This window comes from Amblyomma mixtum, chromosome 8 (genome assembly GCF_055824585.1).
Source record: "Amblyomma mixtum isolate Tamu chromosome 8, ASM5582458v1, whole genome shotgun sequence".
Classification (NCBI taxonomy): domain Eukaryota; kingdom Metazoa; phylum Arthropoda; class Arachnida; order Ixodida; family Ixodidae; genus Amblyomma; species Amblyomma mixtum.
Window position 1 is genome coordinate 17,292,410 of NC_143019.1, and position 25,797 is coordinate 17,318,206.

At 45.9% G+C, this 25,797-nt stretch overlaps 2 protein-coding genes across 2 annotated transcripts in view; both read right to left on the bottom strand.

The window, feature by feature from the left end:
- Nucleotides 1–17,778, bottom strand: part of LOC149331514 (uncharacterized) — a 49,906-nt gene extending 32,128 nt beyond the window's left edge. Inside the window, exon 1 of the mRNA XM_089556699.1 lies at nucleotides 17,211–17,778. The gene's annotated coding sequence lies outside the window, so the exon portion shown is untranslated. The remainder of the gene's footprint in view (nucleotides 1–17,210) is intronic.
- Nucleotides 100–17,917, bottom strand: LOC149331516 (uncharacterized). Its single transcript, XM_089557354.1, has 2 exons — nucleotides 17,726–17,917; nucleotides 100–3,545 (listed from the first exon to the last, which is right to left on the bottom strand). The coding sequence occupies exons 1-2, from the start codon at nucleotides 17,915–17,917 to the stop codon at nucleotides 2,979–2,981; spliced, it is 759 nt and encodes a 252-aa protein (XP_089413480.1). The 3' UTR covers nucleotides 100–2,978.
- Nucleotides 17,918–25,797: the final 7,880 nt, after the last annotated feature.

Sequence of the window (25,797 nt, forward strand, 5' to 3'; positions counted from 1 at the left end):
AGCTTGCAAGCAACTGCACAAGGCTGGAGGAGATTGTGCTCCACGTAAACACCTGAGGTGCGAAAATTTCACCAGAAAACCGACAAGAAAGGCAGTGAATGTATAGTCGACTCTAATACCTTTTATGTCACACTCCAGCATCATCACATGTCCCATAGACACTCAGAAAGCAAACGACAAACACAAGTACAACAAAACAAAGAATTGACAAATGCAATGACACCAAGCTCCACCTGAGCATGCACACAAGTATTCTCGGCAGCCTTAAAGCAAAAAAAAGCAAAGCAAACAAATAACAAAAAGCTGAAGCTACAAAAAGCTATAAAACTACAAAAAATTTCACCAATAACAAGCAAGATTACATGAACTTCTCTTACTCATTTCTATTTACTCATACTTTTTGGTAATTCTCATTATAATTGGTCACCTCTGGAATCACCACCAAACTCCAAGGCGATTTTATTAATGATTTCCATATAACATTTTAATTTTGTACATAACTGACCAGCTCAGATCTCTCCAAGAAAAAAATTTTAATAATGAAAAATTTTTATAACACCTTGATATTCACCCTAAAGGCAGCAGCCCAAGTAATCATATGACATGAAACACCTATTGCTGAATCTCTAATTCGCTTCTGATGTGCACAATGCGACACTTGGTAGAGAAATGTTATCTTAGAAAGCAACACAAAGCTTTGGGATTCCACTGAAAATAAAAAAATATAGCAAATGGGCACAGCACAGAACTTTCTGGCTCCAAAACCTAAAAAAAACACTCGTGAAATAAGCAATGTCATGCAAAAAAAGACAGAAAATGCAAGATAACAACACAACACTGAACTTCCCTCTACATTTTAGTAAAATTTTCTCCATACATGCTACTTGGTTTCCACATCTGAATTTGCATACATTGTAATCAATGCGAGCAGTGCTTATCTCAATGACCACAAATCAGTTGACCTCTTGTCAGCATGGCATGTTTTGGGTTTGCACAGAAATATGATGCAAATGAGGGGAGGCTCGTTTCAGTAAAACTGTTATTAGTTCGGGACGTCAAAAAAAGGCTGCAATAAAGTGAAACACCGCAACCACTTTCATGAAGCTAATGCAAAAATCGTGAGCTGAACTACACAAAACACTGAAAATGTTGACATCACACATTGCAACAGTGATATCTCACACACAGACATTCAAAACAGAGGCACTTGTTGAATAAATGGTAATGCAGAGCCCGGTGCAGTGAAATCCTGTTCATTTATCCTTACAACTGTCAAAAGTCCACTCTTAAAGCCGGCATACAAAATGTCACCACAGCTTCTCCAAGCTATGCATTACACTGTCTCTTTTCACACCTCTCACTGATGCGGTTAGACCAACATGAATATACAGTGTGTTTCACTTAAGACTACATAATTTTTAGAAATATGCCTTTTGAGCTAAAAGAGCGCTTTTTTTGGCATAGATTCACGAGTGATGTAGTACATCAGAAAGCAACGAAGACGTGCCAACTAGCAGAATTGTTAACTAATATTCAATAGTTAATTTTTATCTATTACTGTTAAAACACATACTTATGAAGAGGCGTGTAGCCCACTAAAGTTAATATCCGTATCAGTTTTCAGAATTCGAAAATGCGGTTACCCTCGCCGCTGCAGCCCAACAAATTTTTCGCTAAATCTTGCAAAAATACATACACTTCTGAGAAGCTTGCAGACAAAGCAACCTCTCCAGTGCACTTAACTTGTCAAAACAGCCAAAATTTGATGGGGCCACAGCACCGAGGGTAATTGCTTTTTCGAAATTTTAAAATGGATACTACTTACAGTGGGATACATGCCGCTTAGTAATTAAGGAACCTGATGGTAATAGTTAAAAGTTAACTATTCAATATTAGTTAACCAGCCTACTCGTTAGCATGTCCTAGCTCTTTTCTGATGACGGTATGCCCAAAAATATGCTCTTCTAGGTCAAAAAACCTATTTTTAAACATTATGTAGTCTTAGGTGAAACACCCTGTATAAAGTAACAAGAGCTACATTTCATTGCACTTTCACTGAATCAAGCCAATGTAGCTGTAATGACTTTAATGCATGAATTAGCAAACCAATGCCAAAAAAATTTACTTACAATGCATCACTGTGAGATAGGCACCCTTTTCTTTTCGCAGCACTCATGTTAGGGAAAGGCAAAAAAATGCACTGGCAAAAGAATGATTCAGTGAAGATGAAAGCTGAGTGTTTGGGAGACAACAGCCCAATAAAGTGGAATGAAGGAAGTACTTCACTGCTTGAGACACCTACACACTTGAAAAGACGTGTCTTGCCCGTAAATCACGAAGGTTAAAACACTACCTGCTTCATGTCACATTAAAAACCATCAAGGGAAACTAGTCTATCGTTTAAGAAAAGCCAAATCTATGAAATTTCGCACCATATTTGTGCTTTTCAAGCTGCATAAGATGCATTTATTGCTGTGAAAAATTGCATAGAGAAGTGAATGGCGGTGTAGTCTACCATCAGGAATTCGTGCACCAAAAAGCGCCTCGAGTTCATCGCTCTATGCTTGTAAAGACAGCCACTACCTGCAATTCTCTCTTTCATCCTTTCTAATACATAAAACTGTTTTGAGAGTAAGTAGCTTCGTTGCCATTTGAACATCGCAGCGTTTAATCTGTCGTCAGTGTCCCTTTAGAGCAACCATGAATCTGGAAGTATTGTTGGAATCGAAAAGAGAGGATATGCGGGCCTTTGATGATTTAAACACAAATTGCCTGTTTGGGAGCTTAATGCACACATGCTTCACCTGAAGGAACACCATCTAAAGAGCAACACTGTACCAATCTGTAGTGATGGCAGGTGAATGCATATTTCACAAATGGATTTTGTCAACATAGCAGTTACATGGCCAGCATAAGCATATTTGTAGATAAGCTAGGAATGGTTGTCATAGTTAACTATATGAAACGGCACCAGAACATTATGGAACTCTAGTAACTGAAGAGTGCTCTCTCTCTTCATGGAGTTCCAAACTGCGCTTCTCAGCAAACGCCTTTGTGCAGAAGCGACACTGAAACGGTTTCTCGCCCTTGTGGGATCGCACATGACTCGCGAGGTGATGATTTTGTTTAAAGGTCATGGGGCACAGCTGGCATTGGTACGGCCTCTCTCCTGTGTGGGTGCGAACATGTTTAACCAAGTGGTGCCTAAGTTTAAATCTGTTGCCACAGTGTTCACAGTGGAAAGGACGCTCTCCGGTGTGGATGCGATGGTGTACACTCAATTGTCCTGCCCGCTTAAATCTGCTGCCACAGATGTCGCACTGATATGGACGCTCATTGGTGTGGATGCGAAGATGTTGATCCAGGTCCCATTTCCTCACAAAGGTCTTCTTACAGTGGTTGCACTGGTGTAGCCGGTTGGCTCTGTGTTTACTCTGGCGATTTTCCATGTCAGTACGAGGAGTTGCTACACCATGGGGTGAAGGAGACCTCTTCGCACGTGGACTTTCTCCAGGAGATGGCTCACAGCTCCGACGTGTGGAGACCTAACCTGCATTGTCCAGAGCATTTGGAGTCAACCACAGCACCTCACATGGCACTAGTGCCTCAACAAATTGAATGCAGAAAGCAACCATAAACAACCGTCATACAAACATATGCAACATTGGAGTCAACGGCTTGATGCTAAAAGGAACTCGGCTTTAAAACAAACTTTTCCACATTGATGTTCCCTTGCCGAAGTGCTAATGTTAGTTTATCAAGAGAAATGGACGGACCAAGTCAAGCCAGCTTCGAATCGTTAATAGCTGTGTACTTTAACTCTTTCACCCAACTCATTAATGCTGTCATGACAACAATGACCTTGTATATACACACAGGCTAAGAATGTCTATCTAATAAAACCAGTGGCAATGTGCTATAAATAAGAGTTGGTCCTTTTGGTTTAAACCGAAAAAACCAATAAAAGTATGTTGAAATTAGTTTTTGGAATTCGGCTTCAACTGAAAAAGATCAATATTCTTGGTATGCAAAGCTGGCTGTTGAGTTCGAGTTACATTCAGTCCAAGTTCAAGATTATCTAAGTAGGGAAGCCAGGGGCACAATGAGACGGTGGTAATGTTGGCTGAGCTGCGCAGTGAAGTGAATTGACAAATTTTTCCACTTGCTTCATGCCTCTGCAGACTGGTACCCGTACTAAATCTCCAGACGGTGTTGGTTCAGATGTCTGCAAGTAAAATTAAGAAAAATAGCCAAAATTAAAAAAAGGCCCAGTGCCAACAGCAAAAGCACATGTACACTGTGTGTTCAAGAACTGTCATTTCAGGTCCCTGTGTGACTTTGAAAGCAAGATTATAGTTAGGCCAACTGGAAGCAACTAACAATTGCTGCTTGAAGAGCAGCAGAGAACACACACTATTTGATTATGCATTTGTTTGGCATGAGGAAAAGTGCTTTGCGAGTTTGCTTCAGTAGCACATTAGAATAAATGGCTCTTCTCATAGGTTTTCTGTCGACAAAGCTGGTTTGTACTGCAGATTTCCAAAAAGCAGAGACTACTGATGGTAAAAAAAGAAAAGTTTCTGGGTACATTGGCACATACTTTCTTGACCAATCTGTCATGGAACACAAACTGTACCCCCTCTCGAACGAAAATTTTTTTCAATACAATACAAGACTGCGCAGTGGTGTTTCATGTCTTTGCTCACTTGTTTTTTGCTTTGCACTTGCATACACTGAATGGTTGAATGGGTTTGTCTGTCCAGTACTCTTGTCCTTAGGTCTCACAGCGAGTGCTAAAATTGGCTTTAATTTAACTAGATTTCCGCATGTATGCCTGTGAACCAGGTGGTTGAGTTGTGTACAGCTGTCACTGGAGTGGCCAGATTGTTACGAATAGTTGCCAGAGTAGATGCAAAAGTGCATGTGTTAGAAGCCCCTGCTGTAAAAACACTGCTTCAGACGCTGCAATGGTACAGCTATGCTTGCCTGCTTGTCCACCCTGATGATTTCCGTAGTTGGTACAAGCAAGTATCCCGCTAAGGCAGATAGTGTACCTTCCAGTGTGCAAGTTATGCGTATGCCCACAACATTAGGCAACCAAGCCTTATGATTCCGTTAGTCAAGCATGGGAGCTCTTGCCTCACCGGTTATTATAACATACTTCTGCAACAAGCTAGCGAACTTGGAGATCAAGCTGAGATAAAGAGTGGTGCCACCAGTTTAAAGGCACCCGACTTTATGCCAAAACTCCTGTAGACAAAGTACTCGCAACCAAACTTAAGAAATGAGCACGGACTGATTCATAACCCCAACTCACTCAGGACGTTTTCATGTAAAAACTCAAGACCACAAAGTAAGAAGTGCGAATACATTGAAAGCAATGGATCATTTTGCACATGCAGTCACATCACAAATGGGTTCAAAAGAGGAAAGTGGCAAGTACAGAGGAAAAGGATAATTTCTGAAGAACTAATGTGGACTAATTTACAGTTTTGACAACGAACACACGGCATAGACAATTCAAAGGGAATTGACTAGAATGAAGGAGTGCATTGCTCCCGCGTCAAGCAAAGTTCTCATGTGTAATATCAAGCACACTTAAAAAAACCGCTAGTATCTGAAGTGATAGCTTCATAGACTTGCTGTCTGGCGAGGGTGCCTAATGAGGGGTGTAGGAAGCACCGCGCAACTTTTTTGTAAGGACCGGCAAATGTTTCTTCCCTCCCCTCTGGCGCTGTCACTCAATGCCTCCTCCTTCTTCTGATATAAACCTTGAAAAACAATATGCGAAGAAGGAGAAAAAATTGCAACTTGCATTTGGTTGTATAAAATTACTGGAATCCTGCAAAGCATGCACTAAGTGTTCTTTACAGATGTAAAAAATTAAACATAGAGAGTAAACAAGTGGCAACAGCTGTTCAGGAATTCCAGAAACTCATGATGACGACCATCAACAATAAGTAGCAGTGTTATATGACAGGAACAACCAAAGTAAAACTAAATGCAAATCATTAACACTTCTGCACATTCTGTAGCACAATGCGACTACTTGCTTAGACCTAAATGTGCAAAGAAAGGCATCACAGTGCAAACTACATGCTCATAGCAACAGATATCACTCATGCAGTGCCAGAATTGTACCTGACAGTATGAAATTCAGTTCTTTCTGATGACTACAATAAGCAAAACTACAAGAATGTTTTCTATCTGCAAATGCAATAAAATGCACATAAGCTAAAGGGTTTATTTTCAAGGGAGTTCAAATTCACTCTAGCAATATCTGACCGCAATACAATGAAAGCTACTGCTGCTGCTCATGCAGAGATGTTTTCCCAAGAAAATCTCCGTTCATACGAGCACATGAGCCATTCAGAGTTCATCATAAACAGACAAGAAGTAAACTAAGGCAAAGGCAACTCACACATGCAAACACAAAACACACACCATGACATCAGAAAGCAAAAGTGTGAAGAGAGCACACCTGGTAGTTTAAATGAAATAAAAAAAACACAAGCAGTGACATGAGACTCTACATGGACTTGCGTCAGAGCTCTAGTTACTTTGATGCACACAGATGGTATGAGGGACAGAGAAGCAGTTCTTTGCATGCAAAGACACTGCTCTGCAGTCATATGGGGACTGAAACTGGCGGATATTTACACAAAGGCTACGGATGCTGCAGCGGAAGCATCGATGGCTGATATGGCCATAGCTCGCAACTGGAACCATCCACTTGCAGTAATTGACAAGGAGGAAGCAGCATGCAACATTATGTTTTTAAGCTGCTTCAACATTTGAGAGAATTCCTTTCATCACACTTTCCTATGTGGGCAGTGCATAGCTATTGAAGACGCCCCAAAAAACTGAATGCCACTCACTGGCACACAACTGTGATGCAGTGTATAAATAAGAACTGCTCCATTGCACCAAGTGGCAATTATGCACATATACAATATCTACTTGTGTAATAAACCCACTCCATGCTTTCATCACTTAAAATTTACGTCCTTTTTTTTTCTTTAACCTCATCTAAAAAAGCGCACACATGACCACACCTTGGCAGCACTGCTGAAGAACTGATAGCGAAAAGTGACATTGAAGCCTTCCATCAGGTGCCAAAGTTAAAAATTGATAAGGCAGAAAACATTGCATTGCAGTTCCAAGACATGCATGAAGTGGGACGCTGTCCTGAAGAAGACCAAGAAAGCACGCCTAACAAATGATGATCCAGGTCTTGACAACCAAGCCCCTGTTTTTGCGGATGAACATCTTTGTCCTGCTCTCAAAAAACTGCTTGCGATGGCTGTAAAAAAAAGCACGAACACAAATGGAAATCAGTCTGGTCATACAGTGGCAAAATCTATGCAAAGCAAACAGATAGAAGGCAGCTCAGCCGTGTTGATAGAGCAAGAAATTGATCTAAAAAAAACATTTTCTTCGTCAGTATAGGTCTTGCTTATTTGATTACGCAGAATGACTAGTGCACTGTGGGTTCTAGAGATTCCGTTATAAAATATCAAGAATAAATTTCCCGTAAAGATATTGAAACTCCTGCAAAATCTTGCGAATTTGTTCCTTATATCAATGCACGGTCTGTGAATGGAAAGGAGACCATTCTTACTTCATTTCTGGATGACCTTAGCTTTAAATTTAGTATTGTGATGCTATTGGAAATGTGGTATCTTGATAGTTGCCAAATGTTAAAATTACAAGGTTATAACAATTTCTTTTTAAATCGTACAGACAGACGAGGTGGTGGTGTTGCAGTTCGTGCCATGGCGAGAAAGGACTGTGAAATCGCACCTGACTTTAGCAAAGTAACATCTCATTTTGAGGTAACCGCCTTACAATGCGAAAAAGAAACCATATTTGTTGTATATTGTTCACCAGGAGGCAATATAAAACCTTTCATTATCTGCCGCTGTGGCTCAATGATTATGGTGCTCAGCTGCTTACCCAGAAGATGCGAATTCGATACCAGCCACGACGGTCGAATTTCGATGAAGGCGAAATTATAGAGGCCCATGCACTGTACAATGTCATGGCAAGTCAAAGAAGCCCAGGTGGTCAAATTTTCCGGAGGCCTTCACTACGGCGTCCCTCATAGCCTGAGTAGCTTTGGGGCGTTAAACCCCCATTAACCATAAACAAAAATTTGTCATTCAGTTTTTTAGATATTGCTGGGATATGTGCGCAGCAACAATTTCCACCTTGTCCGCAGTGGCGATTTTAACATCCCAACTACCACATGAAATCAGCCCAATATTGTAAATAAATGGTTTTGCTCGTGCCTTTGTTGGACCGGCCTTTGCGAATATATTTCTAATACTGGGAAGATTAATTGTGCTCCTCGGAATAAATATACTTGATTACACCAACACTACTCGAAAATTTAACACTGTGTTGCAATCTTCTTGTTTTCTAAACCTAATCAAAATACATACAAGAGTTATTGTCAATACGCAATCAGCACTAAATTTCATTTTGACAAATATTAATACCAGGGTTCATAGCTCTGGTACTTTCATTTTTGTTATGACCTTTCATAGTAATAGTACAGAAACAAGAGAACACAAGGAGATCATTATAGTTGATTCCATCACTCAGAATACTTTTGAAATGTTCGAACAATTGACGTGATTACTTATGATTGGCCTTGAGTCCTCAGCAAAATGAAGATGAATGATGCTTACGATGAATTTATTAAAATCTTTGTGAACACATATGCAATAGATTTTCTGTTGATGCCACTCAAGGTGTCAAGGAAAACGAGAAAACTGTGGATATACCGGGAACATTTAGGATTGATCAGAAAGAAAAATTGTCTTTATCATTTTTTTATCTGATCACACCGCTATGAAAAATTACTATGTGTGGCTGCGAACTGAAAGATCGCGACCTGGCTGAACACATGAACCAGTACGTCCTTTGTAAACATTGCAACACTGACTAGTACTCCACCAGATGCAGTTGCCCTAGCTTATAATTGTGTTGAAAGCTTATTTCTTGCTCCTACAGATGAGAACGAAATATGTAGCACATTCAGGGTCTAAATAATAGTAGATCCCTGGATACTGACAATATTCAAATTAAACCTGTTAAATATGCATCAAAATTGCTAATGTCTGCCCTTGTTTATATCTTTAACCTGGTACATGAGTCAGGTATATTTCCAACTGCTATGAAATGTGCACGGGTATCTATACAATATAAAGGCGATGATCACACACTTGCATCCAATTACCGGCTAATTTCCGTATTTCCAGTATTTTGCAAGGGATTAGAAAAGCTAATTTTTTGTCATATTACAATATTTTATGATAAAAAAGGTATTTTAACAGATTCACAGTATAGTTTTAAGAAGGGTCAGTCCACTGAGGCTGCATTGCTAGCCCTGAAACAAACAATTTTGGAAAATACTGATGATAATTTATTGACAGCCCAAGTTTTATCGATTTCAGCAAAGCGTTCGACTGCATTGATCAGAATATTCTCATTGATAAACTTTCATCGTATGAAATTCATGGGACAGGTTTGGCTTTTCTGCACTCCAACTTGGAGAATAGGAATCAGTGTGTATGCATAAACGACCAAAGGTCATCTCACTTGCAATAACAAGTGGCGTACAACAAGGAAGTATTTTGGGTCCCCTTTTATTTAATATTTACCTAAACGATATTGAAAATGATCGACTCCTCAGTTCAATTTGTGATCTATGCATGCTGACGATGGTATGTACCTTACTAATTTCTGAGAGTAATACCAGCCAACTAATCGCAGCATGCAACCATATCCTCAAAAAACTATCAGCATGGACCACTGTAAATCAAATCAAGGTTAACCCAATTAAATCTAAAGGTGTTATCTTCCGTGCTAAGAATAAAGTAGTTCATCCACTACATTCACTCATTTTTCAAAACCAGCAAATAGAGTCTTGGTGTATTCTTTTCTTCCCACATTTTAAATGGGATGCTCATATATCCCACATAAAAGCTCTCTGCTGTCGCCGGTGCAACCTCACGATGCCACACATTCTTTCCCATAAGCGCCAAACTTTAAATACATTACGCTCTATTTTTCTTTCACATATGTTACTGTAACCTGGTCTGGGCAACAACTAATGCAAATATGCATAAACTTTCCGTCTTGCAATGAAAAATTATCCGTCTGATCGTAAACTCTGAAGCAACCTCGAGTATTAATCCCAGAACAGCAATGTCACTCAATGTGAACCGTGTAGAAAAAAAAAATTCAGGGACACTTTGACTGTCTAAAGTGCGTAAAGGCGAAATCGTTTTCAGCACCACTTTCCCTATGTGACACTGGTGACGTCACCACTGGATGACGTCACATATAATTGATGACAAAGCGATGACAAATTACTAATTAGTGACTAATTTTTGATTGACTAAATACTAACTGCTAATTAATGACACTTAAGCTTCGCCTTTAGGAGTGGAAGACGACAGCGTGTTGTAGCGCTGCCAGGCAGTTCACGGAACGCCAGCACCCATTCGGCGCGATGCCTTGCCCTTTGAACGCAATGCTTTTTGAGGAAAGGAAATGGCACAGTAATTCTTTGTCATCTCGGTGGACACCAGAACCGCACCCTACAGGAAGGGGGGAACGTCACCACCCGTTCGGCGGGATGCCTTGCCCTTTGAATGCGACGCTTTTTGAGGGAAGGGAATTGATCTGTCATCTCGGTGGACACCCGAACCGCACCGTACATGAAGGGAGGTGGTGGTGGTGAAAATATTTTAATGAAATGGTTTAGGAGGTTGTAGCCGTGGTTGGAGCTCTCAGTCCGGAACCCCATTGGCGTAGGCTGCTGTCCGGGCTCTTTCGATGAGTTGCTTTTGACTCTTTCCGTCCGAGCTGGACAGAGCTGCCTCCCACCCCTCCTGCGTTGGCTGGTTATTAACAGTGATCGCCTGATTTCGTTGGCAGGCCCATACCATATGGTACAGGTCCGCCTTCTCCCCGCAGAATTTGCATTGTGAGTCAAATGACTCCGGGTCTATGGCATGCAGTCTTCGTGGGTTGTTGTAAGTGTTGGTCTGTAGCTTTCGGAGGTGTTGTTCCTCCCCTTTATCTAGTGTCTTAGCCGGCGGAGGGTAGACCCGACGGGATAATCTTAAGTGCTGAAGTATGTCATTGTAAGTTAGTAGTGGGGTAGGAGGTTCCACGGCATCCGCACTGGGTGCCCGGGGGAGAAATGCTCGGGCTGAGGCATGTGCGCTCTCGTTCCCTGGGATGCCCTGGTGACCTGGTACCCATATTAAGTGTTTGTGTGTGGGTTGGTAGCCACGGATGTAGCTATCTTGCAGGATTTTAGCTGCTAGCGGTGCGACCCTGCCCCTGAGGTAATTGCGATACGCTGTCTGTGAATCTGTGAGAATGTATATTGAGCTAGTGTGTGTTGCAGCTAGAGCAATCGCCACTTCTTCCGCAGCCAGTATGTCCTGGCTAGCCAGTACGAGTCCGTCGACTGTTGTATTTTGGTGCACTACCGCGACGGCCGTCATTCCCTGCTCGGGACCCGCAGCATCGACATAGAACACGCCCTCGCGCCCGCCGTAGTGTCTTTTCATGGCTTCGGCTCGTGCTTGTCGTCTTGACTGGTGAAAATCAGGGTGCATATTCCTGGGTAGTGGAGCTGCCTTGAGTTGTCCTCTCCATGAGGCTGGGATGTCGGTTTTGGTGTCTAGCTGTCGGGGGCAATTGATGTTTAAATCACTCAGGACTTGTCGGCCAGTTCGAGTTGTGGAGAGCCGTACCACCTGCGCCGTAAGGTGTGCCTCTATCAGCTCATCGATCGTGTTGTGCACACCCAGTCGCAAGAGCCGGTCCGTCGATGTCGCAAGAGGGAGTCCCAGGGCCTTCTTGTAGGCAGTTCTGATTATGATGTCGAGGTTTTTGATGTCACGCTTCTTAAGGCGGAGGTAGGGCGCTACGTAGACGACGCGGCTTACAACGAAAGCCTGCACCAGTCGCAGAGTATCGTCTTCTCGCATCCCCGATTTGCGCGTCGTTATCCTGGCGATCATCCTGGCGACTTGCTCGCTCACGAGCCGTAGTTTCTGGAGGGCAAGAAGGTTGTTGCCGTTGTTATTTATGTACAGACCCAGTATCTTCATGGTCTGAACTTCCTTGATGGGTGAGTTGTCTACGCGGATATTGATGGTGTCTTGATTCTTGCGTTGACGGAAGACTAGCAGTTCGGATTTTTCGGGTGAGCACGTTAGTCCACACGCCCGGGCATAATTTTGAACTGTTGTCGCCGCGGTTTGTAGTTGTTCTTCAATCATTCCCATACTTCCCGTGGTTGTCCAGATGGTTATATCATCAGCGTACAGGGCGTGGCGTATGCCCTGTACCTGATTGAGAAGAGGTGGGAGATTTAGGAGTGCAATGTTGAAGAGAAGTGGGGATAGTACTGCCCCTTGCGGAGTGCCTCTCGTGCCCATCTTCACTTGCGTTGTGTGTTTTGAGCCGGTGCTGATGTTGACGGTTCTGTCCGTAAGGAAATCGCTGATGTACGAGTAGGCTCGCTGTCCGCAGTTCATGCTGTGGAGGTTGTTGAGGATTGTGGAGTGTTTGACATTGTCAAACGCTCCCTTGAGGTCAAGTGTTAGAAGCGCTCGGTTACTGTTTGTGCGTGCGGGATCAATGACTTCACGTTTGATTTGCAGAAGCACATCATGGGTGGACAAGTGTGCCCGAAATCCAAACATCGTGTGTGGCAGTAGCTCATTGTCCTCAAGATAATTGGAGAGACGGGTGTGGACTGCCTTTTCCATGAGTTTGCCTGCACACGACGTGAGGGATATGGGGCGCAGGTTTTCAATGCTGATTTTCTTGCCGGGTTTGGGAATAAAGTGTACATTGGCTGTTTTCCATGCTTGTGGAATGGTGCCGGTACGCCAACATTCGTTTATGTAATCCGTGAGTTGCTGCAGAGCCTCCGTGCCGAGGTTGGCCAGAAGTCCGACAGTAATTTTGTCTTGTCCCGGGGCTGTGCCTCGGCGCATATCTGCTAGTGCTGCAATGATTTCCTCTGAAGTGAAATCTCTGTCTAGGACTTCGTTCGGTTCCCCACGGTACTCCTTATTGTAGGGTTGTGGGTCTCGCGCGGTGCAGATATAGCGACGCGTGAGTTCATCCACGAGTTCATGATCCGTGCCTTGAAAGCTGTGTAGGGCTCGATGCAAATTTCTGTGTTGTTCACTCTTCGCTTTCGGAGGGTCAATTAGGCATCGCAGAAGGTTCCATGTAGCCTTGGTGTCTAGGCGGCCTTTGAGGGATTCGCACTTCGTTAGCCAATTGGTGCGAGCGAGGTCCCATGCGTATTGGTCTGCTTGAATAGTAAGCTTGGCTATTCGAAGTCTTAGTTTCCGATTGTGTCTTTGTTTTTTCCACCGTTTTATAAGACTACGTCTTGCTTCCCAAAGGTGTAGGAGGTGGTTGTCAACAGCTGGGTGGTCCTCCGTGGTGGCAAGAGACTTTGTGAGCTTTTCTTTAAGGTCGAGAATGGAAGCCGCCCAATCTTCGTAGCTGGTTATTTGTTCGGATGTGGTTAGTTTGGTGTCCTTTCTGAATGTCTCCCAGTCTGTAATTCTGGCTTGCCCTCGTGGTTTGCTGTGCTTGTTGCTTTCGAAGATGGTCTGCAGCACGTAGTGATCGCTGCCTAGGGTCTCTCCTGTATTGAGCCACTCATAGTTGCGGGCATTGCGGATGAGCGTGAGGTCGGGAGAAGTATCCCGCGTTACGCTGGTGCCGACTCGCGTCGGGTGCTGCGGGTCCGTGAGTAGGGTCAGGGCCATGTCAGCGATGGCGGATGCTAGTTTTCTGCCTTTCGTGTCTTCCCTGGGGTATCCCCATAGGGGGCTAGAAGCATTAAAGTCGCCAACTATAGCTAGGGGAGCTTTTTGGGCTTCTCTTAGGGCTTTAAGAAAGATCACGTCGAAGGCTACGCGGTGCTGTTTGGGGCGACTATATATATTGAGTATATAGGTGCCCTTGCTGTTTCTGTGCTGTGGCAGTATTTTTATGAAGGTATATTCAATGTCGCTGTCTAGATTAAGGTCTACAGTTATTGCCGTGCATGATTTGTGGACCAAGATGCATGTCGAGGGATTTGTTTGATGTGTTGAGTATCCTCTGATCTTAGCCTCCATATTCACTTCTTGCAGGGCTATTATTTGCGGCGTATCGGGATGACAGTCTATGTATTGCTGTAATGTTTCCCTCTTCCGTTTTAGTCCCCTGCAGTTCCACTGTAGGATAGTAAGTTTATGTCTACGTTGTGGAGCCATGCTGAACACTAGAAACTTGTGCCTCATCATGTGGTGCGCCCTCAGGTTGTAGATCTGGCTGAGTGCTTGGCAGACGACGAGTTCCCATTTTACCCTGCAGCTTTGTGCCTCTGTTGTGAGAACCATCTGATAATTCCTGAAGTTTGCGGTCAATTCTGATCTCCTGCGATTGCATCCTTATTAAAACTGGTTCGAGGTTTTCCATCATGGGTTTAATAACTGATTCGAACATACTTTTGATTGTCGTCTCGATCATAATTTGTAATTTATTTTCAATGAGGTCTTGAATTGTTTTTTCCAAGCGAGTGATGCGTTCCTGGGTTTGGGGGTGCTCTGTATATTGCTGCTTTAGTGCCTGCGATGGTGGTGCCTGCGGAGTTGGTGCCTGGTGGGGTGCGTCTGGTGTAGTTGCTTGCCTCTCGGGGGTGCTAGCATCTAACTGGTGTGGAGACGGGGGGTGTAGCTCTGCCCTATCTTCTTCCATCGGACATGCCTGTTGCGTCGATGGAGGTAATGTGTTGTTTGGATTGACTGCGATGACTAACTGCTGTTTCAATGTGCTATTTTCTGATTTTAGTTGTTCAATCTCTGCTTTAAGTCGTTTGTAAGCCAACGCTTCGGGGGAGGAGGCAGCTACATCTGCCCAGCTCACCTTGCTGCCGTTGCGCTGCTCCTTGTTATGGGGTCCTGTTGTCTTCTCGGCTGGACGACTGCCGTTGTTGTGCGACACATTATCGGTAGTCCCAGGTCCATTGCTTGAAGAGCGTGAGCCGGGTGGTGCTGAGTTGTTGCTGGACTGGTCCTGGTGGGTCAGTCGGTCCCCGCTGCTCGATGGACCTCTGCTGCCGGACCGGTTCCGAAGCCTGGATCTTGACCGGTGGTTGAATTCTCCTGTCTTGGGCTTGGTTTTTTGTGATGTTCGGTACTTGTACTTGCACTGATTCGACCCCATGGGATGTGGACCTTCGCAGACCGTGCACTTGGGTTGGCAGTCGTGGGATTCTGGAACATCTTGCTGACCGCACTGCGGATATCGTGACTTCGAAGGGCAAGGGCAAACATCCGCCCGGTGTCCAAGTTTCCCGCACAGTGCGCAGGCTGGCGTTGTTTTCTTGTATAGGCGTACTGGAACCGCTTCACCATAGTAGAAGACGTGAAACGGAACCTTTCTTCCTTCAAACGTGATGGCCGCCACGTTGGAGGAACCTAATTTTCTCACGCTCACCACTGGTGCGTCCGGGGAGCGAAGCGCGTTCGTGATGTCTTCGTTGGAAACCCTCGGGTCCACTTGTATTACTCCTTTGCAAGTGTCGTCGGAGGGGCGGAGGTAGGAGTACACTGCCTGTGCCTTGTCCCCAAGCTGAATTTCGTGAATTGCCAGGATCTTTCTGATTATTTGGGCGTCTCGCACCCCGACGACGATGATGTTCTGTTCCCATATGGGCCAAACGCTGAGCTCGGCTGAGCCCTTGTCGACGCCAGCAGCAATGTGCAAGGCGTTTCCGACCGCGTTGCTTCCCCTGAATTTGCTGAGATCCAGCGTTCCTTTAGGTTTGATTATGATCACTGCATCTTGCTTGTCCAGACGCGGCTGCGGAGGAGGCTTCCAACGCTTGACTTGCGTGCGGGGCGTCTGCTGCAGCGGCGTATCCCCTGCCGCGGTGACGCGTCCATCTGGCGTTCGACCTTTTTGCCGTGCCGAGTGGTTGTCACGGGCTGATGCGCGTTCCCACTCTTCTATCTTGCGTTGGATAATCGCCTCCGTAACCTTGTCGAAAACTGGGGTTTTCGCCTGCGGCATGGTGACAATCTGCATCCCCTCCGGGTCGTATCCCATCAGGGTCGTCATGGTTTGCGGCAGAATTTGCCCGCGGAGCCGCGGCGGGCAGCTGAGTCGTGGCCTAACTGTTAGGCTTAGCAACTCGCGCGATCCGCTTGGTCTTCAAATTCTCGAAGGATTTGAGAAAACGGTCCCACCTGAACAAGGGTGGGTGGTCTCCTCGTTGTTCTGGAAGTGTACCAGATGGTGTCGCAGCGCTTCGGCAAATGCTTCGGGAAAGGATCATAAAATTCGGCGGAGCCGACGTGAGACACGTCCGCTCTTCCCGACTGCTGAGGCGCGTCTCTCCTACATGAAGGGAGGAAGTGCGAGTGAAAGAAGAAAGAGAACGAGGGGCCGTAATGAAGAAATTGAAAATCGTATTAAAGGAGGGTAAATTACACAGTAACTGTCTCGTATATCTCGATGGACACGTACCCGTCAAAACGCGGACACATGTGCCGATACGCGGCTGTCGATACGGCTGCCGACACGGCTGCTAACGACAGTATGAGGCATTAAAAGCTTTCGCATTAAAAATTAGCTGCGGTTAACTACATGCTGAACCTGGATACGCGGTTTGGCGTCTGTAACGCGTTCCGGATGGATAGGCGTCGCGTCCAACCGGGTATACCCTGGCAGGTGGCAGTTAATAGTTGATCGCAAGAGTCTCCTCACCCAATGAACGCAGCTGCGCTGCCGCGCACCTGCCACAACGTTGTCAGCGGTAAGGCATGCAGCCCACATCTCTCTCTCACCCCCTCCCCACCCCGTACCTCAAAGCGCGATTCAGGACAGGGAGCCAGTTATGCACATTTCCTTTCCTTAAAATCATCGGAGTCTAAATGGGCGTCTAAAACATAACGCCAATGAACAAAACGAACGCCGACGGCCTAAGGCTTAAGCGCCGCGTTTCTGCCCCAATCCCACACGCCACAATTTAAGATGTGCGGAAAACACACCTGACGGTGGACAGAACGTGCAAGGCGCACTTCTGCACACCATGCCTCGTCAAAAAAATTACTGAGAGACAGTTTGGAAATTCTAAAGTGTGCTTGGCGAAACCAACCCACCGTACATGGATCGTCGCACGCGCATTCGCTCCTTGTGCTTCCGCGGCGCTTGGTGTCGGGAGAATCTGCCGTCCGCTGCCGCTTCCCCGAACCGCTTGGCGCAGAATCACTGGGCCGCTTCAGAACCGTGCGTCTCTCACACACGACTGCAACGAGACTTCTGGCGACGGAGCGGCTGTACAGCTACCACTGCCGACGCGCGCGCGCTAGTTCTACCGTTACAATGTGACGTCACGGTTGCTATGAGCAGCTGCGCCCCCACCGGCGCGCCGGTTGATGAGGAGGGGAGAAGGTTGCGCCGCTGCGCGGGGGAGAGGTCACAGTTGGCACGATTTCATCGCACGGACGGACATCGCGAGTATGAGCCATAAAAGGCTTTCGCCTTAAAAGAGGTATCGGAGTGCCAAGCCAGCCGCCAAGGCACACGCCAGCTAGCCTCCCGCCACCATGTCAGGCTCCACCCAAACACCGCACAGCCGCTCTATGATCCGCAAGCCCCAGGCCCTGCGGCTCACCCCGGAGTCCTTCCTGGTTCTGCAGCCTGCCGCACAGAAACAGCCGTCTAACCCTAACAAGCCCAAGGCCCGGACCCGCTCCTGGTTCTGAACCATGCCACCACCACCTCCAGTCGTCCAGAGACCACCCACTGGCCGCTGCACTATTGAGGTGAGCAGGGCAGGCATAGCCTCTCGGAACTCCACCAACATCCCCTATGAAGAGCTGCTGTGTGTACGCACACAGCTCGCCTCCCTCCAAACCACCAGCAGCCACCTCCAGGCCCAGCTGCATGCCCATCAGCAGGCCCGAACCGCTGCCCCAGCGCCAGTGGCCCAGGCTGTTCCTACCTCCACTCTTCCACTGCACCTCTCCCTACTCGCGAACCATTGGCCAAGAAGCGGGCTGCAACTCCCGCTACCTCTCTGACCACAGCAACCCCAGCCGAGCGAACCCTAGTCCTCCCAAACTCGGAGGGAGGAGGAGGCCACAATTCAAGGCTCGGTGCAGACGGCCACCCAGGCCTTCACCAGTGCATTCTCCAACCTCACTAGCCATTTAGACTTTCGCTCCCCAAATTCATGAGCGATTTAATGATCAAGAGGCTCGCCAAGCGACAGCTTGTGCTGCTGCATGGCCTAAAAGGAAGGCCCAGCTCCACACCTCCTCTAATTTCTCCAAGGCAAACGACACCTTCAGTGATGGCGAGACCATGCACTAGCCTCACCATCTGGTAGTGGAACTGTCGAGGTTTTGGTTCCAAGCGGAGACTGGTTCACTAGTTCCTAGCACGGGCAGATTGCCCCGACATGCTCATGCTGGAAAAGCCCTCCAATCCCCTTATCATACCCAGCTACGTGCCCATCGTCCCCATTTCTCCTACACCCACTCAGGTTGCTGTTCTTGTATGCAGTGAGTGCACACCGTCTCCCACCCATCCCCGAAATAGATCAACTTCTCATCGAACTTGTGGTGCAGCGCACTCGGGATAATATAGTCTCTTCATCCTCAACATATACAGGCACCCAGAGTGGCTGCCGCACGACTTCAACTGACTATTCACACTTGCCAAGCACGACACACAAATGCCTCCTCGTAATTGTAGAGGATTTCAATGCCCTACACAGGGCCTGGGGCTACACAGCCGACATCTACAAAGGGTGCAGGGTATGGCTCGCAGCTCAGCAGGCCGGCTTCTCCCTTCTCACAGACCCCACCACCCCTACTTGCATCGGGAGCAGCGTCTGCGCAGACACTGCTCCCAACCACACCTTCACCCACCGCCTCCCGCACTCTACGTGGTGTAACACTCAAGTGAATCTGGGTATTGATCACTACATTATCGAGATTCTCCTACAAGCAGGCCAAATATGCAGACCCTCTTGTGGTGCTACCATCACAAAGTGGGACTCGTTCCACACCTCCCGGACAGCTTGCACTCTAGACCCTATATCTGACAAAGCTTGTTGGTCTGACCAACTCCAGCATGACCAACTCCTGACTAACCAATGCAGCTGTATTAGAAGGCCTCCAAGCATGTACAAATACCATGTACAAAACCACCATGCATGTACAAATACGTCCATGATTTCCTCTCTGAACGCATAGCCACATTCACCTTGGGCGCAGACTGGCTCCCCAGTGTCTCAGTGGGAGCACGAGGAACGCCTCAGGGTCCTGTGCAATCTCCTATCCTCTTCAACATATCCATTCCTTAAGTTCCCCGTCAAATCGCCCAAGTCCCCGACATAAATTTCAGATTCTATGCTGACAATATCGCTGTCTGGGCCAATCGAGGAAGTTATGCCAATATTGAAGACAGCCTACAGTCAGCTCTCAACATCATGAACTCCTATGTTTACACGCGCAGCCTAGCCTGGTTCTCTTCCAAATCAGAACTCTTCCTCTATCGCAACAAGCCGCACGATCCCACCAACCCTCCAATCTCATTCACGCTACGGAACCACCTAATTGCCATTGTCTCCTAGATTTGCATCCTGGCACTCGTTCTTCACTCCAACGGCGTGCACGACGACACCCTCCAAGCTCTCCAGACCCAAACCCAGCAAGTCACTCATCTAATCTGGTGCGTGGCGAACCACCGCGCAGGTCTGCTTGAGAGGAACACTCTCCGCCTCACCCAAGACTACATCATGAGTCGCATGGCTTACTCATTCCCCTACCTCCCTCTAAAGCAGAAGGAGCGAGACCGCATCATTGCACTCCTCAGGAGCTGCACAAAGGTTGCCCTTCATCTATCCGGCAGCTCCTCTACTGCCCGTCTCCTCAAACTCAGTACCCACAACACATTTGAGCAGCTGGAAGAAGCCACTCTAACAGTGCAGCTGACTAACCTGTCGGGCACCCCAGCAAGCTGCTCTCTAGTCTGTTAGTTAGGCATCGCCCCGATCACCCATCCTTCTAAAGGGGGTTCCCCTACCTTCAGACCTATGCTCTCATCTCATCATTCTTCCCATCCCTAAGAACATAACCCTGAGCACGACGGAGTATGCATGGCATCCACACCAAAGCACTGCACAAGCCGTACAGCGGCAGTTCCGAAGTAGCCTACATGTACATGGCAGCGTACTCATCGGGCTACCACAAAGTCCTCGCTATTGCTAACATTCAGGTCCAATTACTCGCATCAGGCTCCATCATCAAAGACTCATCCGAAATTGCAGAGGAAGTGGCCATTCCGCTCACTCTCATCTCCACCTCTGCCACCAAAATTCTCTCTAACTAAAAATCCACCCTTTCCAATTTCGACAAAGGCCTGATAGCTCCACCGTGGCTCGGCTTCTACGCTTCTGGCATCCCACAGCCCCATAACCCTTATCTGGACGCTCGCACACGCAGGCTTACCGGCTGATGAGGAGGTCCAATCTCTCACCCGAGGTCTCACTGTCCGAGCCAGAGTTAGACCCCTTCCGCCATCCCGGGAGCGTCTGCTTACTTTCAGAGATATCCTTACCCACTACCGAGGTACCCCGCGTGTTTATGTAATAGTTTACATATCGCTGCCTCCCTCCCTAACTCTAACCCAGGCCTCCCACTGGTGCCAACTCCAGACTAGTACTGATCCCTACCCTATTCTTCATGCCCACTACCCCGATCAGTACCTTTCCTCCTGTAAGCTCTGCAGGAAACCGGGAGACTTCATTCACATCCTCCTCACATGCCCTACATTCCCACACCCTCCAACCCCAACCATGCCGGAGTCATACTGAGAGACTCTCCTGGCCAACTCAGCTCCTGCTGACCAGCGCTGGATAATTACCGATGACTTGAAGCGGATCGCCCTCCAAGGGCTGTTCTTTGCCCTTTAAGCGCAGCTCCCTAAGAGCTGCCTCGTGGCACGTGAGGAGGGGGGGGGGGGGGGGGGGGTTTGCCCCCTCCCCCTCTTTATTGCTTGGAAATAAATGTTTCCACCACTACCACCACAACGCATGCAGCACACATCTGTCACTACCGCAACATAGCTTAAAGCACGACTGAGGCCCATGGGGCCAACTATGTGTCTTTCCTTTGCTTTCGAAGCTCCCACTCTTCATCGATTTCATAGCTTAAAGCGCAACAATGGTGCCCACTGTCCCAGGGGGCCAGTTACGAACCTCTCTTTTCCTTTGCTCTATCTGAAGGTCAAATGAAGGTGAAATCTACAGACACGGTGACCTTGGCTTCACCTAGCGTAGTGAAGGTTTTGCTTCAAAATCTACGAATTTTGTTTGTTGCAAATATTCTACTTTTCTTCCACAGCTATGAGCAATTTCTTAGCACAGCTTGCAGGTCTTGAACATTGTTTTAGTACTGTCAACACTCGATATACTGACACTTGGTCTCTACCACAGTTTAGAACCAGTTACAAAGTACAGTCCTTGACCCATAATCTTCCATTATCCAAAAAATTCAATCCCAAATAGTGCGGACTTGAAGTGAGCCATGCGTTCGTCTTTTGATAATGTGGTGACAGATACACTGCATCGCGGATTACTTAAGGGGTACTGCAGGTCCTTTAAATCGTGACAACTCATGCTAACGCATGGAAAGGGATTCGGAAATAAGAACGGGATGGTCTCTGGGCAAACCATTTCATTATTACATTACAATTACTTACTGCCTGCTTTTATTGCTTTTCAGCGGGAACACCTAGTTTGTGCTAGGCAGTCAGAAGAGAGAAGAGGTGCAGAGAATTCTGTAAACTGAAGTGCCCAAAAATCAGCTCTGGGAGAGTACAGGCAGATCACGCTTTTTCAGCCAAGGGTGGATTTAAGGGGTGTATTAGAGAGGACGGGTGTGCTCATCATGACGACAAATTTTTCCAAGAAATGCAATGGTCGTCATTAGAGCCCCCTGCCCAAATGGCACATTGAGAGTCACTCATAATTTGACCCAGTTCTCAGCCGATCCTTTCCCACAAGTAAACTGTCCAAGTAGATTTTACTAAATGTGTAAAGTGAATACATATGCAGGGCCCCTTTGTCTCGTTCCAATACGAATAATGAATGAAAAGCAGCACAATCAGTGCTCAAACAAAAACTGAAAAACATGCATGTGAGCACACATTTTAATCTGTTGAAATATGTAATTGGGCTAGCTGTTTTACTATGGCTGGCACAATAAAGCTTCATTACTAGATGCTGTTCACTTCCCATCATTAAAGGCTGTGACGTATATTTAGGATTGAAGAGAACCCAAATAAGGAGACCCATAATTTTTATCATCTGCTAGGGAAAGTGACAGGGGGTTCTGTACCACAGTCGTCACAACAGAACCCATTCCCAAGCCCAGCTGCACACCGCGATCACAGAAACAATTTTTCCGACAGAGTCCTATCCCTTTGCTCACATTGTCCTTATATCTCAGGAACACCTCGGCGACATTCTCTCTTTGCAGCAGATTTACTCGAGCTTTTGGTTACGACTGATGACGATCATGCAGTTAAAGCAACAGGAGACCAGGCAAGGCTATCGCTTTAAAAAGCACTCAGAGCTTGCAAGCACTGTTGTGTTGGGGTTAGTGGTGCATAAGCATCCAAGGCTTATCCCTATTACTACAGTTTTTCCTACGTAAGCATCCGTTTCTGAACCATCAGTATAAAAGTCAGTGAAACCATTGCATTTTTCCTAAAGTGCAAGAAATTCTTGTACTATATGTTGTTGTGCCTTTTGATTTTTATGGAACTGTGTCAGAGTGAATAAATTGCTGATTGCAGGAAAATTGTACCATGGAGGCAGTGGATCGCGTCTTTGTGCAATGCTAGGTAATGTACGTGTTTAATACGCCGAGATTTTGGCACATCTCTTCAAAACACAAGAGCAGTGACCTGGTAGTTTGCAGCTTGTTGCTAAATAGTATTCTAGATGGCCACTTTTTAACTATTTGGTGACAGATATATGTTTCGGTAGTGAACGGATTTTTAGAATGTATGAGCATGTGAGCATGCTTCTTCTTTTTGCAAGTGGTGGTTCATTGGTTTCTACATACAGATTGTTAATGGGGACGTGCTGTATGCACCAGTAAAAAGACATAAACCTAGGTTGTGTACACAGTCTAGTCGTTTCATGTAAGACGGCCTTGCTGAACCATATGCAACCATGATATAAGCAGGATTGCACCACAGAGCGATAAATTTGTAGAAGACCTGTCAGAGCCCTAGTGTTTGTGCGAGAGGACTTTTGAGTATGTTGAGTGATCAGGAAGCTTTCTTTTGCAATGCGTTTATATGAGGCAGAAAAGTGAGTTTTCTGTCATATGTGCCTAGAAATTTGTCTTCATTTTTAGCGGGTAACTTGTTTCGTTCAGGTGTATGGCCGGATCAGCCTGTAAGCCTGGTTTGAGTGAGAAAAAAATGGCCACTGTTTTCTGTGGACAAAACTGGAAACCATTTTTGCCTGCCCATGTTGCCAGTTTATTTATTGTTAATTGTATTAGTCTTTCGTATGTTGATATGTTGGACGATGTGCAAGCTATCTGGAGATCGTCTACAAGGCTGAGTACATAAAGGACCTTGGCATTATTTTACTAAAAAGAGTTCATTTTTACCACAAAGAGAGTTGTGCTTAAAATACACTCCTGAGGTACTCCATTTTCCCAAATAAAATTCTTCGAAGGGGTTGAACCTAGGGGGACATTAATGAACGGTTAGAAAAAAAGCCTTTTAGGCAGTTCAGCATTCTGCCATAGATGCCAAGCTCTGCTAAGTCTTGAAGGATCCCGAATCTCTAGGTTGTGTCATATGCCTTCTCCAAATTGTAGAAGACAGCAAGACAATGTTGTTTGTGTACAAATGCCTCTCGGACAGTATTTGCAAGACGAACTAGGTGATCTGTAGTGGAGCATCTTTTTTTAAAGCCACACTGATGGATATCAAGAAGTTCACGGGATTGAAGGACGAAAGTTAATTTTATATTCAGGACATTTTCAAAGAATTTGGCGAGGCAAATGCTCAGGCTTTATTGTACCAATACTTGTGATTTTTACTACTCTAGAGGACTCAGGAATAGCTTGGCACGTAGCAGTAACAGTACAGTTTGTGAAAGGTTCGTTAAGTTTGTCTAGAGTGAGGCTATCTGAAACGATTTTTGTTTTTTTTGGAACATTGATCAGTCAGCTAAATGCAGCTTCCAACATCATGGTTTTGTTGGGATGACTTTGGGTGAAGATGATAGGCTGATTAGTACAGGAACATGGTCGCTTCCACATGGGTTACCTGAGACGTCCCATTTAAAATCCGTAAAAATAGGCAATGAACTAAACGATACATCTATACAGCTCATTTTTTCTGAGCTAGGAGAACAATATAAGTTGGTTTTCGAATGCTTAGTAGGCAAAGGTTTTTAGAGTATAAAATCCACATTAAGTTGACCTCTAGTGTCAGTCACTAAACCAAAAGCTGGAGTGGGTGCTAAAAAATCTCTGACCATCAAGAACGGTTCTGGTAGTCGGTCTAAAAGGTCCACTAAGTTATGGATAGTTATTCTAAGATGCGAATCTATATATACACAACACACTGTAATTGTTTTAAACATGCGCAGGACGGCGGCCACAGATTCTAATCTAGTTTTAAGCTTGTTTTCTCGAGCTGCGACTCCGTTTTGGACTATGATGGCAACGCTACCTGAAAATCAGCTCGCCTGGTCTTGGTCATATTGAAGACCTTATAGTAGTGTTTGAGAATGTTTTCATGTTTATAGCCTAAGTTTGTCTATTGTAAACACAAGGCCACAGGTGAGTGTGTGGCTAGTATGTCTTGTATGTCATTTTAGTTATGTAGGAGTCCCCTGCAGTTCTAATGTATGAAAGCCATCTTGTATTAAGTGGGTAGTGAAAAAACCTAGATTGTGTTTTCGAGTGCCCTGATTCGGGGCTTCTCTTTTTTTTTTCGATCTAAGGATGTTCACCATCCTTCCAACGTCGATGGCACAGGACGAAGACTGCCTTGACTTGTGTCCATTGCACACTCGAATAAGCGAGACGTCCGTGCAGTATGCATGGTTGTTTCCATGTTGGGCCCTTCCGTGTGGGGAGAGGCCTTGTGGCTTCCTGACCTGGAGGTCTGCGCAGTCTGCTTTGTGGGCGATGACGCAGCGCTAGCTGCTGCCACCAGGGTAGTCCTGCTCCAGGATCAATGTGTGTGAGCTGTGCAGGCGCTGAAGGCCGCTATGATGCTGTGCTTTGCTGCACCATGATAAAGTAGCTTGGATTTTGCAACGAAAGTCGTTTCCACACTTCCCTGAATTATATCTTCTCTTTGACCTTTAGTATGATAATTCTTTCTTTTCTTCCCAGCAGGGATGGCTGCCCTCACACTTTACGCAAAGGTGGGGTTCAACAACCCAGTTTTCAGCGGATTGGTAGCGAGAAGCACATTTCACACAGGTCTGTCGGCCCCGGTAAATCTGTGAACCATGGCCATACCTCTGGCATTTGTAGCATTGATGTGGATTGGGTTTATATGGTCCGAGTTTGAGCTTTTTATAGCCTACTTCCGCAGAATATAATATACTAGAGGCAAAGGTGGGAACAATGTGCTTGATTGGTGTTTCCGTGTTTTATTTTCATCTTGTACACATTTGCTACGTTTCGTTCT

Excerpts from the sequence above, each read along its gene's own strand:
- LOC149331516 (XM_089557354.1), bottom strand. The coding sequence starts at position 17,917 with ATGTTGGTGGAGTTCCGAGAGGCTATGCCTGCCCTGCTCACCTCAATA. Across the intron at positions 3,546-17,725 it reads GAACCAGGAAGGACTCCGGG|GTCTCCACACGTCGGAGCTG; the intron begins GTGAGCCGCAGG and ends AATGCAGGTTAG.